The sequence below is a fragment of the Pogoniulus pusillus genome, chromosome 15 (assembly GCF_015220805.1).
Source record: "Pogoniulus pusillus isolate bPogPus1 chromosome 15, bPogPus1.pri, whole genome shotgun sequence".
In the NCBI taxonomy this organism is placed as follows: Eukaryota; Metazoa; Chordata; class Aves; order Piciformes; family Lybiidae; genus Pogoniulus; species Pogoniulus pusillus.
The window spans coordinates 444,962-458,281 of record NC_087278.1 but is presented as its reverse complement, the minus strand read 5'-3'; the positions used below and the strand labels follow the sequence as shown (position 1 = coordinate 458,281).

General features: G+C 61.1%; 1 protein-coding gene and 1 long non-coding RNA gene across 4 annotated transcripts; both read left to right on the top strand.

Annotated features, from left to right (window-relative positions):
* Window positions 1–8,408: 8,408 nt before the first annotated feature.
* Window positions 8,409–10,832, top strand: LOC135181637 (uncharacterized). Its single transcript, XR_010304949.1, has 3 exons — window positions 8,409–8,514; window positions 9,434–10,107; window positions 10,278–10,832. It is a non-coding gene; the product is annotated as an uncharacterized LOC135181637 (long non-coding RNA).
* A 687-nt stretch (window positions 10,833–11,519) lies between these two features.
* ETFRF1 (electron transfer flavoprotein regulatory factor 1) lies at window positions 11,520–12,703 on the top strand. 3 transcript variants are annotated; one of them, XM_064154881.1, is made up of 3 exons: window positions 11,520–11,624; window positions 12,301–12,376; window positions 12,458–12,703. In XM_064154881.1, exons 2-3 carry the CDS (start codon window positions 12,332–12,334, stop codon window positions 12,668–12,670), a joined length of 258 nt encoding a protein of 85 aa, XP_064010951.1. In that variant the 5' UTR covers window positions 11,520–11,624; window positions 12,301–12,331; the 3' UTR covers window positions 12,671–12,703. The 3 variants fall into 3 exon arrangements, with proteins under 3 accessions (XP_064010951.1, XP_064010950.1, XP_064010952.1); XM_064154880.1 differs by having other exon boundaries at window positions 11,521–11,873; XM_064154882.1 differs by lacking the exon at window positions 11,520–11,624 and adding an exon at window positions 11,900–12,063.
* Window positions 12,704–13,320: the final 617 nt, after the last annotated feature.

The following is a 13,320-nucleotide window of genomic DNA, read 5'->3' as shown; positions in this document are numbered from 1 at the left end:
TGGCTGAGGCTGTGGGCAGCCTGCTCTAGGGTAGGGTGTCCCTGCCCATGGCAGGGAGTTGGCACTGCCTGCTCCTTGTGCTCCTTTCCAACCCTGACTGTTTCTATGGTCTATGATTCTATTTCCCCTTGTTCTGTGTGAGAATAGACCAACCTCCACCTGGCTTCAGCCTCCTCTCAGGGAGCTGCAGAGAGCAATGAGGTCTGCCCTCAACCTCCTCCACACTGCACACCCCCAGCTCCCTCAGCTGCTCCTCCCCAGCCCTCTTCTCCAGACCCTTCCCCAGCTTGGTTGCCCTTCTCGGGACCTGCTCCAGATCCTGAGTGTCCTTCTTGCATTGAGGGCCCCAAAACTGACCCCAGCACTCAAGCTCCTACTGTTCTGTTAGTGGGCAGTAAGAGGACTGCTGGGAGAGAGGTGCAAGGCCTTGTGCTGCCTTTAAAGCAAAGGCAGGATGGGTGCACAGCACCCACCACGGGCAGGGGCTTCACAGACCTCAGCAGACATCTCCTGCACCCAGCAGAGCCACAGCACTGCCACTGCAGGCTGGATGAGGACCTGGGCAGCCTGGGCTGGTACCAGGGAGGTGTCCCTGCCCGTGGCAGAGGCTGGAACTGGATGAGCTTTGAGGTCCCTCCCAACCCAACCCATTCTGTGAATCTTCCCAGACAGTCCTTATTCCAAAGGACAGATTCCCTGAAGCTGCTGTACACCCAGCAGGACCCTGCCCAGGAGGTGGAGCTGGCCAGAAGCAGGGCCAGGCACTTGACCACATGCAAACGAGGTCCATCTTGGACAGGCTGCACCGAGAGAATCGATTTCACAGGCACTAAAATCTGTGGGCCAGAGCTTCACTTACCTGCGGGCACAGAGCTGCTGAGAGCAGGAAATGCTGACTGCAGGACGGTCAAAGCTTGCTGCTGTGGGCAGCTCCAGTCCTGCATTGCAGCAGCAAGAGGCTGCAGCAGCAGCCCTGAGCCTCTGCCCTGCCACAACTCACACACGACTGCCCCCTTGAACTCTTTGCCCGTCACCCTTTACAGCACCTGCACTAGAAGCTGCAGTGGCTGAGTAGGAGGGAAAACAGCCACGACCTTGAACTGATGTTCAGCTTCCCAGCGTCTTAGTTTGCTTGGGTTTAGGTTTCCTTTTCTTTTCCCCTGCTTTGCTGTTAGGGATGAGGCTACCATCTACAGCCTACGAGCAGTGAAAGCTGAAAACCACTTCCCGGGGACACTTTCTCCACGGACTATAACAACCTGATTTGACACCACCCTGGGCATGTGGATTTGAACAAGTCCTCTTTCCTCTGACTATCTCTACCAGTAAGGATCAAAGAGCTGTGCCAATGCTGTGCAGGATGCCAGCAGCTGGGCTGCAGCATGCAGTGTCCCCCCTGCAAGTCCTGCTCCCCTCACGGCCGGGGGAATGGGATGCAAAAGCAGCCCCAGAACCATGGAATCACTTTGGTTGGAAAAGACCTTTAAGATCATCCAGTCCACCTGTTCCCTAACTCCAGGGCAGACACTTCCATGTGACAGGCGCTTTTGCTTCCCTCTCCTTTAAGGATATGAGGAACAACAGGCTCAACATCAAACCATCCTGAACCTAGACCTGACTTGACTTCACTATGCTTAGCCTTAGTTAGAACACGGTTGGTTCTTTTAGGGCAACTGTTAACAAAATGCTCAGTTTTACACCAAAAGCCCCCACCCAACCCCAAACACCCTCATGTGTGGAAAAGGGCCACCCAAGCTGAGCATCAGGACTAGGAAGCCTTTGTACAACCACAGAATGGGTTGGTTGGAAGGGACCTGAAAGCCTTGGGAGGGCAGAGCCAGGGTGACAGCAGTGAAAGCTGCAGGAAGGTTCTGAGCAGCCTTAGACCTGGCAGCAGGGCACACTCCTGCCACTGCCCCCGTGGCAGCTGGGCACACTCCCCCCCGCAGCGCTGGGGCACGGAGCTGAGGCTGACACTGCAGAGCCCTCGTGGCTGCTTGCAGTGCATGATGGAAACCACAGGCTGGAAAAAGCCCCACGTGTGCTGCCTTGAGCAATGCTCAGGATGTGGTTCAAACAATCACTCACCCCTGAGCTGCTCTGGAGTAGTGCCCACAGCGTCCTCCAGCTCAGCAGCAGCTCTCCAGCGCCCGGGGCCTCGCTGCCGCTTTGCAGGAGGAACGGTGCAGAGGAGGTGCAGTGAAGGGAGTGCCCCCAGCGGAGGGGGTTCAGCGCTGCAGAGGCAGGGTGGAGGACGAGAGGATCACTGAACTGCTTGGGTTGGATCCTCCAGGATCACCCAGTCCAAGCATCAACCCAACACCACCCCACGCGGACACTAAAACACGGCCTCAAGTGCCACGGCTGCATGGTCCTGGAACACCTGCAGGGGTGGGCACTGCACCCCCCCGGGCAGCCTGTGCCAGTGCCTGACCTGGGCTTTGATCCAAACCTTTCAGTGCAGCACTTCACATCCCTGTTTAATTTATGCATTTTTGCACATGTGGGACCTGGAAGCTTCTCTAGGTTGCAAATGACTGCAAGATGAATCCAGCCCTAACCCCTCTGGCCACCTGCCTTTTCCAGACAGGAGCCAAGGCCAGTCTGAGGCAGCAGCTCAGGCGCTGGTGCCCACGCTGGCATGCCCACGCCGGAGCACCTGGGTCAGCTGCCTTTGCGGGGGTAAGCAAATGCCAAGTCAGAGTGCTTTCAGCTGGGGTGGCCACACGTGGAGAGGCAGAGGGCTGACACAGGTCCCAGAAGGCATCGCTGAGGAGTAGTCAGGCCGGGGGCCGTGGCTCCCTTCCACAGGTCTCCTCAGAGAGAAGAACGCAGCACTCGGTGCTGTGGGGAGGCAGCAGAGGGCTCCCTGCGGAGACAGCTGGAAATGAGCGAGACAAAAGCTGAGGAGAGCAGCTCAGGGACATTGGACCTGCTCTGGTGTCCCATGAGCAGAGAAAGGGCACTCCTGGGTCACGAGCACCCCAGCAAGAGGTGCCATGCTCCAGGATGGAGCCTGACCCACCCCTTTCCCCCTAGGGCTTCGTCCCACCATCCTGTGGCCAGCAGATCCCTGGAGCCATCCAAGTCTGCACGCCTGACGTCCACATCCAGCCTGGCCTTGAACACCTCCAGGGAGGGGCATCCACAGCCTCCCTGGGAGTCAGTGCCAGGCTCTCCCCACCCTCACTCTCAAGAATTTCTTCCTCATCTCCAGTCTCAGTCTCTCCTCTCTCAGCTCACAGCCATTGTCCCTTGCCCTGTCACCCCCAGCCCTTGCCAAATCCCTCCCCAGCCTCCTGCAGCCCCTTCAGGTACTGGATGGTTCTTTGCACCTCCTCTGATCGCTGCAGAAGCACTACATAAAGTCCAAGCACGGCGACCAGTGGCTTACCCTGGCAGCAGCAGAGTGCTGGGATGCACCTCAGAGGCGAGGACACTTCAGTGCCAGGAAGATGGCAGTGAGGAGCAGAATCAGTGCTGTGCAGTACAGGGTGAGCACGAGGTAACACCAGCGCGGGATCTGCAAGCAGGTCCCTGCAGAGGGGCAGGGCAGAGAGGTCTCACCACAGGCAGCAGCAACTCAACCTTCTTCTGAGTTTGGGGGCATGCCAAGGCAGCGTGGCCAGGCCTGCAGCAGCAACATGCCACGCTGTGAGCTTGTGGAGGGTGAAGAGCAAGTTTAGGACACCCCTGAAGTGCTGCAAGGGCAGCTGAGAGCTCTAGGGAGCTTTTCCAGCTGAATGCATCTGTGGAAGCTGAAAGCCAACCCCCAAATGCCTGTGAAGCTGTGGCCCCAGCACCACAGTCAGGAAGTGAAGCAAAGCAAGCTCCAGGTTGGTGCTGGCACTTGGGTTCAGAGCTGTATGGATAGAGTCACCCACTCATGGAGGACCTTGGGCTGGAAGGGACCTTAAAGCTCATGCAGTTGCACTCCCTGCCATGGGCAGGGACACCTCCCACAGACCAGGCTGCTCGAGACCTCATCCAGGCTGGCCTAGAAAAGCCCTTGAAGCTCACCCAGCCCAACCATCCTCGGACCGTGCCAAGGCTGGGGCTAACCCATGGCCCTCAGCACATCTCTGCCTCTGAACACCGCCAGGGGTGGGGATTCAGCCTCTCCCTGTGAAGGGACAGAGCTCACCCTCAGCTTTTCTCCAGGTGGAAGGCATGCATGGGTTTAGGTACCCCTTGACCAAAGCTCCCAAAAGCTGGGCATCTGGGCAGGGTAGGAACCAGGAGAGAAAGGGAGGGAGGGAGCAAGGGCTGGGGTAGCAAAGACAGGCAGCAGATGGCTGCCAGTGGCACATCGGTGCTGCTCTGCTGGCAGCACTGCTGCTGCTGCAGCCCCCCTGGCCTCACTGCCACACACCCGAGGGGCACTTCAGAGCCACCAAGCTGGCTCTGTCCCTGTGACAGCAGGGCCCAGCCCTGCCCTCGGCCCAGCTCTGCTGCCCGCCCAGCACCACCCCGGGCAGAGCCATCGGCTGCAGCTTTTAGTTTCTCTTCCCTTGTGGCAAGGCCAAATGCCCCCCTCCGGGAACCTCTGCTCTCAGGGTGCTCTCTGCAGCCAACTTGACTTCTTCTAGAGACTCAGGAGAAGAGGCACCAGGCAGGGGTGGCTGGGCAAGGGCAGGGGCAGAAGATGCCCATGGCTGACCTGTAGCTGCAGTTTGGCAAGGGAAATGTTCTCCTCCCTCAGGCAGCCAGGAAAGCTTCTGAAGGGCTTCTAGCTGGCCTAGATTGTGCCCACATCTCTCAGGGCACCTGGCCCCGGGCATCTCCTCCTCTGTATGCTGGTGGTGCACAGAGGGCACTGGGAAGTGTGCTGCAGTACCTCTGTGCCCGGCCCCGGCCGTGCTGTCAGCATCGTCGGACTGGTCCCGCAGGGTCACCTCGGTGTACGTGGCCACATCACCTGCTGGGACACAAAGTGCTGCAGCTGGACAACTTGCCCCGGGCCAGCCCTGCCATCCCCACTGCCTCCACCGCCCTGCAGCACCAGACTTGCTCTCAGAAACTCAGACTGTCACTTCCAGCTCTGGTGCCCCCATGGCATGGGGACATGGAAGTGTTGGAGCAGGTCCAGAGGAGGCCATAAAGATGTTCAGAGGGCTGCAAAACCTCCCCCAAGGGGACAGACTGAGGGGATTGGGGCTGCTCATCCTGGAGAAGGCTGCAGCCTTCCAGCCATGTCCCTCAGCACCACATCTCTGCCCTTCATGCAGAGAGGCCTTCATGCCACTTGAACTGCAGCAGCCTCCATCTCCACCGAGTCCACACTACTCCTCCTGAAGCCTGGAGAGGCCATGGGCATGGAGCAGACCTTCCTCTCCCCGGAAGTGTTCACACTGCTGCAGCCAGGCAACTGAGCCTGAGCTTATGACTCCTGATGGAGCTCAGCAGCCTACTAACAGACAAGAGCCCGGGGAGCAAATGGCTCTGTGATCTGCAGAGGTGGGTGCCCAGGTTCTGGAAATGCTGCCAGTGTCTTCAGCCCCTTAGGAAAGCCTTGATCTGAGAGGAGGAGCAGCTACAGGAGGGAGTGGCTGGCAAGGCCACCAGGCACAGAAGATGACTATGTCTCACCTGGGTCTGAAGCTTGGCAGGTAAAAGTCTCTCTTCTCTTGGAGGCGACCGCTGCATAAACCACCTGCCCTGCCATCTCGGCAGGGTGCTCTCAGCTCTGCAGCCAAGATGGACTCGCCGAGGGAGGGACCCTGGCCTGCATCCTTCCTGGCCTCCCTCCGCCCACCTCAGGTCAGAGCAGCTCCTCAGCTAAGGCGGAAGCAGGGCTGATGCTGCTTGGGGTGCGCAATGGAAACCCTCACCTTGGGGCTCCAGTGAGCAGCTCTGCACCCTTGGCCCCTGCTGCTGCCGCCCGCTCTGCTGAGAGCAGCACTTGCTGCAACGCCCTCACGAGCTGTGACCTTCAGCCCACGCAGAACCTGCCTGCAGAGCCCAGGCTGGCCACACGCCACGGGCGGGCACCTCCTCCTCAAACCAGCTGGACAGCAAAGTGCACCTGAACATGAAACAAGACCGTGATGAGCAGAGCCCCTGGCTGCAGTGAGCAGATCCCTTCTTTGCAGCCAGCAGATCCCTTCCACCGCTGGTAAGAGATGAACCCCCTTGCACTCCAAAGGGCCCTCAGAGATCAGAGGGGCAAGGGCCCTGGACTTGTCTGCAATTCCCTAGGCATGCCTGGAGCCCAGCAGCACCCAGCAGGCAGAAGCCTCAGGCTGCACGCCAGCTCCACAGCTCCGAGCCAGGGCTGCAGTCACACACTGCATCCCCCAGGGAAGCACTTGGTCACAAGAGGTCACACCTCTGACCCACAAGGTGTCCCTGCTGGAGGGAGTGAGGGGGACAAACCCCTCCATCTGTTCCAGCCCTTTGGTGTGCAGCACTGGAGGTGTTCAAGAAGGGTGTGGCCACGGCCCTTGGGGACACGGTCTGGTGACCACGGTGGTGTGGGGTTGAAGGTTGCACAAAATGGTCTCAGAGGACTTTTCCAACCCAAACAATTTGATGATTCCATTATTCTGACCCCCTGGTGGTGCCAGGGCAAGACCAAGCCCCAGGTCTCCTCCCAGTCCCTGTGCCTGCCCTGGCACCTTCTGTGACCTGGGTGCCACTGCCTCGACATCATTCATGATGACCTTTGCTGCCTTCTCTCCTCTGGGAAGGGGGCAGCTTCCCACAGCTTCCCCTTCTCCACCAGGCCAGTTGTAAGAGCACTGGGAAATCAGAGTACCCTTGGGGTGTCCCAACCTGCCTGTTACTACTGGGGCTTCTGATCCAGGCCAGGGTGCTGCTGGCCTTGGCCACCTGGGCACACCCTGGCTCACCTTCAGCTGGCTGTTGATCAACACCCCCAGGGTTTTCACTGCTGGGCAGTTTCCAGCCACTCTGCCCCAAGCCTGCAGTGTCTGTGGGGTGATTGTCACCCGGCTGCAGGACCTGGCACCTAACCTTGTTGCATCTCATCCCATTTTCTGTTCATGGATCCAGCCTGGCCAAGTGCCCCTGCAGAGCCTTCCTGCTCTCCAGCAGACCGACGCTGCCACCCGGCTTGGTGTCATCTGTGCTGGGTTTGGCCAGGATGGGGCCAATGTAAGCTCCTGTAGTTGCCCCACTCAGAAGCTGGGAGGGGGCACAGCCAAGAGTAACAGTGGGAGGCTCTGAGGTCACGCCTGGCACAGCCATACCCTTCCCTAAGGCAGAGCAGCAAGGCAGAGGCTGGCTGCAGTGCCTGCCCTCCAACAGCAGCAGGAAGGCAGCGCTGAAGGCAGCATGGCTGTGGAGCTACTGCTCTGCTGACACAACAGAATTCCAGGCTGGGATGCCAGCAGGAATGTCCTGCTGCACGACCAGTTAACTGCCTAGGGGAGAGGAACCAAAATGTGCCCTCACTCACTCAGAGAGGGAAAACTTCCCCGGGAATACCCCAAACACGGCTACTCACTAAGCAGGGGGGAGGGCTCCTTAGGCAGGTGCCAGTCCGAGAGGAGAGGATCCAGCTGCCAGGCTGCCCGCTGTGTGCAGACTCAGCTCCCAGGGCTCCGCAGCCTGTCCAGGGTGCGCTGTGCTCAGTTTCTTCACGCTGAATCCTCCCAGCGACACGAAAGAGCTCCTGGACCCTAAGGCACCGGCTCACGCCTGGAGGCATCGAGCTGATCTTCCCCAGCCTCAGGCAAGCCTCGGGCCCCAGTTTTGCCTGCCGTGGTCAGGCTACAGCGCAGCGGGATCCGCGGGGAGCGAACCCAACTGCTCCACGCTGCCAGGAGCGGCTGCCCGGGGCCAAGCCCGAGCCCCACGGCGTTCGCCTCCTGCCTCCGCGGGGTTGACTGAAGCCCAGGGGAAGCGCCCCTGAGCTGCCAGCCGCGGACGGACATCGGGCAGGCAGCGGAGTGCCCTGTGCCGAGCGAGCGCTGGAACCGAGGTAGGGTTGTTGGACTCGACGATTTCAGAGGTGCTTTCCAAACCTCCCCCACGCCCGCCATGACGGGAATCGGTGGTTCTCAGGCCTGGCACGGTAGAGCTCCGGTACAGTTTGAATCTGGCCGCCTCTGCTGCGCAAGCCGACAGAGCTCCGAACAGTCTGCACGGCCCAGGGGTTCCCATCCCACCGCGCTGCTCTCAGCCAGCCCGTGCCTCACCTCAGCCACCATCCCGTCCTGCCCAGACTGACCCGGCCCGGTCGCGCTTTGCTCCCGCGGGGCACTGCCGCCGCCAGCAGCCGCTTTTCCCTGCGCTGCTTCCCCGGCGGCCCCGGCAGGGAGCCCAGCCTCGGCCGGCGAGCCGCGCACCGCCGCTCTCGGGGCCCCTGCAGAGGCAGCAGCCGGGCGCAGCTCAGCCCAGCGGGCGGCCGCGATCCCCGCTCCCCGCACTGCGGGAGGCGGCGCCGCGGGGAGCGAACGTGCGGGCGGCCCGGGGGCTGCATAAGAGACGCGGCAGGAAGCGGCTCGCCACAGGGCTTGCGGGGACCCGTGCGGCTGCGGGACGGCGCAGGTGAGGAGGAGGCGGCTGGGCAGCGGGATGGGGACGGGAGGCGAGGGCGCCGGCACTCATTCACAGCCGCCCCCCAGTGTCCAGAGGCTCCCCGCTGCCAGCACCGAGACACGCACACACACACCCAGCATCCACAGACGCTTCCTGGCACCCAGAGACCGCTTCTTGCATCCGGAGATTCGCTCCACCACCACCTTGAGTCAGGAGACTCCCCTCCCCCCGCGCTGCTTCCAGAGATAACCCACCCCGTCCCCACGGCAACCAGAGGCCCCCTCTGGTAGCCAAAGACCCCCATTCCTCCTTACATCTAGAGACCCCATCCCCCGACATCGAGGAACCCGTCATAGCGTCCAGAGACCTCACCCTCCCGACATCCAGAGAGCTCTCCCCGTCCCCGCGGCACGCAGGGAGCCCTCCGGCGGGGCAGGCGCCGCGGGGTCCGCTCTGCCGGGGAGTGCCGGCGGCACGCAGCTGGCAGCGCCCTCTCGTGGCCGCCTCTCGCGGGAGCTGCTGCTGCGCCGGGCGCGGCTCTGCGCTCCGCTGCTCGACGGGGACAGGGAACTGCTGCGGAGAGCGCGGTGGGGGCTGCAAAGCTGCCGAGGGGCCTGGAGCGTCTCTGCGAGGAGCAGACTGGGAAGCCTGGGGCTGCGCAGCCTGGAGGAGAGCGGCCCCAGAGGGGATCTGATCAATGCTCACCAAGAGTTAAAGAGTGGGGCAGGAGGATGTGGTCCAGTGACAGGACAAGATGCAATGGGCACAAACTGGAACCTAGAAGGTTCCTTCTGAGCAGGGGGAGGAAGTTCGTCAGTGTGAGGCTGACAAAGCCCAGGGCAAGTGGCCCAGAGAGGTTGTGGAGTCTCTGGAGGTGCCTCCCAATCGCTGCCATTCTGTGACTGATCCCTTAACACAATGCCAGCAGGTGGTGGCTGCTGCTCCCTGCACGGCTCAGGTTGGGCCCCCCCCTGTACCTCTAGACAGAACCGAAGGTGAGACTGCAGAGGAGGTAAATGAGTGCTAAAGAAGAGGGACTGGCCAGCGGGGATGGCCTGGATCGCCTGGGCCAGTTGTTTGGTGGCCTGGAGCCAGGCAGAGCTCATGGTGCTGTTCCCTGCACAGGAAATGTTTATGGCACAGAGAGCAAAACACTTCGGCTAAATGAGCTCCCAGATGTGAATGGCTTCTGTGGCTCTCTGGGCAGCTGCTGGCCTTCAGGCTGCACGTTTGTCCTCCGTGCTGTGCAAAGCTTTGGAACGAGCTCCCCTGCCCTGGCAGGGTTGGAGGAGCTGCTCTCCAGAAAGCCTCATGGGAGCAAGCCCCAGCAGGAACCCAGTGAGGTCCTCTCTACAGCGCAGGCTCAGCATCACCTGGGATGAGGACTGCCAGTTCCATGGCTCACTGGGGGTGGATCTGGAAGCTCTGTGTTGGTGGCCTTCCCCTCCCTGCCTGGGATGCCCCTTCCCTGCCAGGTTGTTCTCATCTGCTCTGTCCTTGCCGTAGCCTCCAGAGAAGTCCTCACTCTCCATTGCCCCTCTCCCTTGGAAGGAGGAGATGTGCAAGCTGTCAGAGGCCACCTCCTCCTTTGTGGGCCCTCAGGTGTGCTGCAAAACTCCTTGTTTGCTCTGTCTGCTCCTTTCTCTGCCCACCCCGCCCTCGCCCTCTTAGGCAGGGGCAGTGAGAAGACAGCTCTTGAATCTCTGCTGTGGCCACTGCATATGGGTGGGGAGGAAGCCCTCACTAAACCCAGCTTCTTGCTTTGTGTTCAGATCCAGATGGAGGCTGAAGATGGGCAGAAGGCCAAGTCCACCCTGATGTTACAAGTACTTGTTGGGAAGACAAGTGAAAACAAACCCCAGAAACCAGCAAAAAGAAACCTGACCAATTTCAGCAGCAGTTCCCTCCCCACAGACCGAGCAGGCTGCACAGAGTGCTGCCGCAGGAGCCGTCACAGCCCCTGCCGCCACGCACAGGACTCTCTCCGGGCAGTGTCAGTGGTGCCTGATCCAGACCTCCCCCCGTGGGGGAAGCTGAACACTTTGGAGACCCTGCACTGTCTTCCAAGGTCCTGCCTGCGTCAAGCAGTGAAGCAGTCACAGAATGGGAGGGGCTGGAAGGGACCTTTGGAGATCATCCGGTCCAAGCCCCTGCCAGAGCAGCAGCACCCAGGGCAGGGCGCACAGGAACACATCCACGAGGGTTTTGAGAGTGTACAGAGCAGGAGACTCCACAGCCTATCTGGACAGCCTGTTCCAGGCTCACCCTCACAGTGACAAAGTTTCCCCTCTTGTTCCCCTGGCACCTCCTCTGCTCTAGCTTGCCCTCAGTGCCCCTTGTGCTGCCCTTGGGCATCCCCGAGCAGAGCCTGGCTCCAGCCCTGCACATCTTTATCACGGCACTGGGGGCAGCGAGAGGCTCCTCCGCTCCCAGCCCCCCAGCTTGTGCCACACGAGTACATCACCACACCGCTGGGACTTTGGCAGGAGGATGAAACGGTGCACAAGCGCAGGCTGCACACGAGAGTAACGAACAGGGGCAAGCAGAGATGCGCTCACGCAGCCAGAGCACGGCCCCGCTGCTCGGACAGGGCCAGGGGCTGCTGCCTTACCTCTGCCCCGCTCGGCGTCCTGCCCGAAGCCTGAAGAGTGCTCGGCGCAGCGGAAGGCAGGGGGGAGCGGGCGGAGCAGAGCCCTCTGGACGTCCAGCTCGGTGGGAAGGGGCGGCCAGGGACGGAGACGGCTCTGCCCTGCCCACCCCTCTCCAGCTGCTCGGAGGATTGACAGCGCTGCCGCCGCGCTCACCTCCCGGGCCAGGGCGGCGGGTGCCGGTGCTCCCTGCTCTGGCGCCGGGCTGAGCAGTGCGGTGCCGCCGCTCCCACCCGCTGCTGGCTCCCGTGCAACCGGAGCCGTCATAGGGCGCGGGCCGAGCCTCCCACGGCCCCGCCCCTCGCTGCCGAGACAACCAATCCTCTCCTGCGGCGTGCTCCCTGCCACCAATGGCGGGAGTGCCCCGTGCCTCTGTCCCGCCCCATGGCGAAGCAGCTTCCGCCCGGCCGCGCTGCCCTTTGCGGCTTTGCCGTCAAGCGCCTGCGGTCGGGCTGCGGCCGAGCGGAGCCGGTAAGACTCTGACCTTCCCCCGCCGTCCCCGGGCCCAGCAGCGCTGAAGACACAGACAGGCCCCTGCGTAGACGAAGCAGAGGGAGGCGGTATCAGCTCCTCAGCGCCAGGAGTGACGCCCGGCGAGGCCGCGCTGCGTTCCGGTTGCTGCAATGAACCGCGGCTGAGTTCGTTTCTGTGAAGGCTAACGTTAGGCCAGCGCGCACCGGCCCCGGTGCCAGGGGACAGAGGAGTTTTGGAACGCAGAAGGTGCGAAGGGCGAGGCTGCAGGCGTTGCCGGCTGCCGCTGCGCTCTGCGCGCATGGCCACAGCAGCGCCGGGGCTGGGGCACAGCAAGAAGCGGCAGTGGGTTCCTTGGCAGGCTCGCAGCCAGGGAGGGGGCTGCCTGCCCGCCGCTAGACAGCAGCCGAGGGTAAAGACAGAGAAACTCGGCACGAAGGTAAAGCAGAGTGACACCAGCTGGAAGGCTCTGGAAGGCTCTTCTGCTGTGTTGGAGATGAGGGGAATGGAGGCTGGAAAGTTTAGAGCAGCCAAAAGCAGAAGCTGGCAGGAGTCAGAGCAGCCAGGGCTGAGCAGGGTCGGAGCCTGGCGTGCAGCCACGCAGGGCCGTGCAAGGCGAGGCAGGGATTCGCTGTTCCCTGCCCCGGGAGGCTAATGGCAAACTGTTACTCCTCAGGTGAACACAGCCGTAGGAGGAAAGTCACAGAATGGCCAACCCCCTGAGAGCTGAAGTGCTGAACCTGTACAAAAACGTAAGTGTGAGCGCTCTGCTGCAGCCGCAGCCCCGCGCTCTGCGCCCCTCTGCTCAAAACCTCTCTTCTCTTTCCTTCAAGCTGCTCTACCTTGGCAGGGAGTACCCCAAAGGAGCTGACTACTTTAGGAGCCGCTTGAAAGCAGCTTTCCTTAAAAACAAAGCTGAGACAGATCCTGAGAAAATTAAGCAGCTGCTTGCCCGAGGAGAATTCGTGATCAAGGAGCTGGAGGCTTTGTACTTCCTGAGGAAATACCGAGCGCTGAAGCAGCGCTACTACAGCGACGACAGCTGACAGGGCCGCCAATAAAAGAGCTGCAAACGCCAAGCCCGTAGCAATGCCTCCAAAGCAGGACCTTGCTTCCCCCTGAGGGGCTGGGGGGTGGGAGTTGTGCTATACAGGCAAGAGACTCTTCCCAGCCCGTGTGAAGCGGTGCTGCAGGACGCAGGGGTGAACCCTTCTGTTCTGATCAGCAGCAGGAACTTGTGACTGAAGGGTGCTGCAGCCCTGCAGCAGGCTGCCCAGACAGGCTGTGGAGTCTCCTTCTCTGGAGACCTTCCAGACCCACCTAGATCTGCTCCTGTGTGCCCTGCTCTGGCAGGGGAGTTGGACTGGGTGATCTCTGGAGGTCCCTGCCAGTCCATGATAGACCCTTTGAGCAGAGCTCTTTTTACCTGACTTAAGCTGCTGCACTTTGTTTCTCAGTAATCTCAATTTTAAATGCTTCCTCTTTTAGAGATGAGTTTCCACCATGAGCACATTCTCCAAAGCAAAGCCTTAGAGATCTGAACCATGCAGGTTCATGTGCAGGAGTCACACTGGCAGGGTGGCCTCCTGTCTGGGACTGGCCAAGGAGTGAGGGAAGGGCTGGATCTGAACGGTAGTGCCTCAAGCACAGACCTCTGAAGAGAATTCCTGCTACTGCTGTTTCCTGACATGGGTAA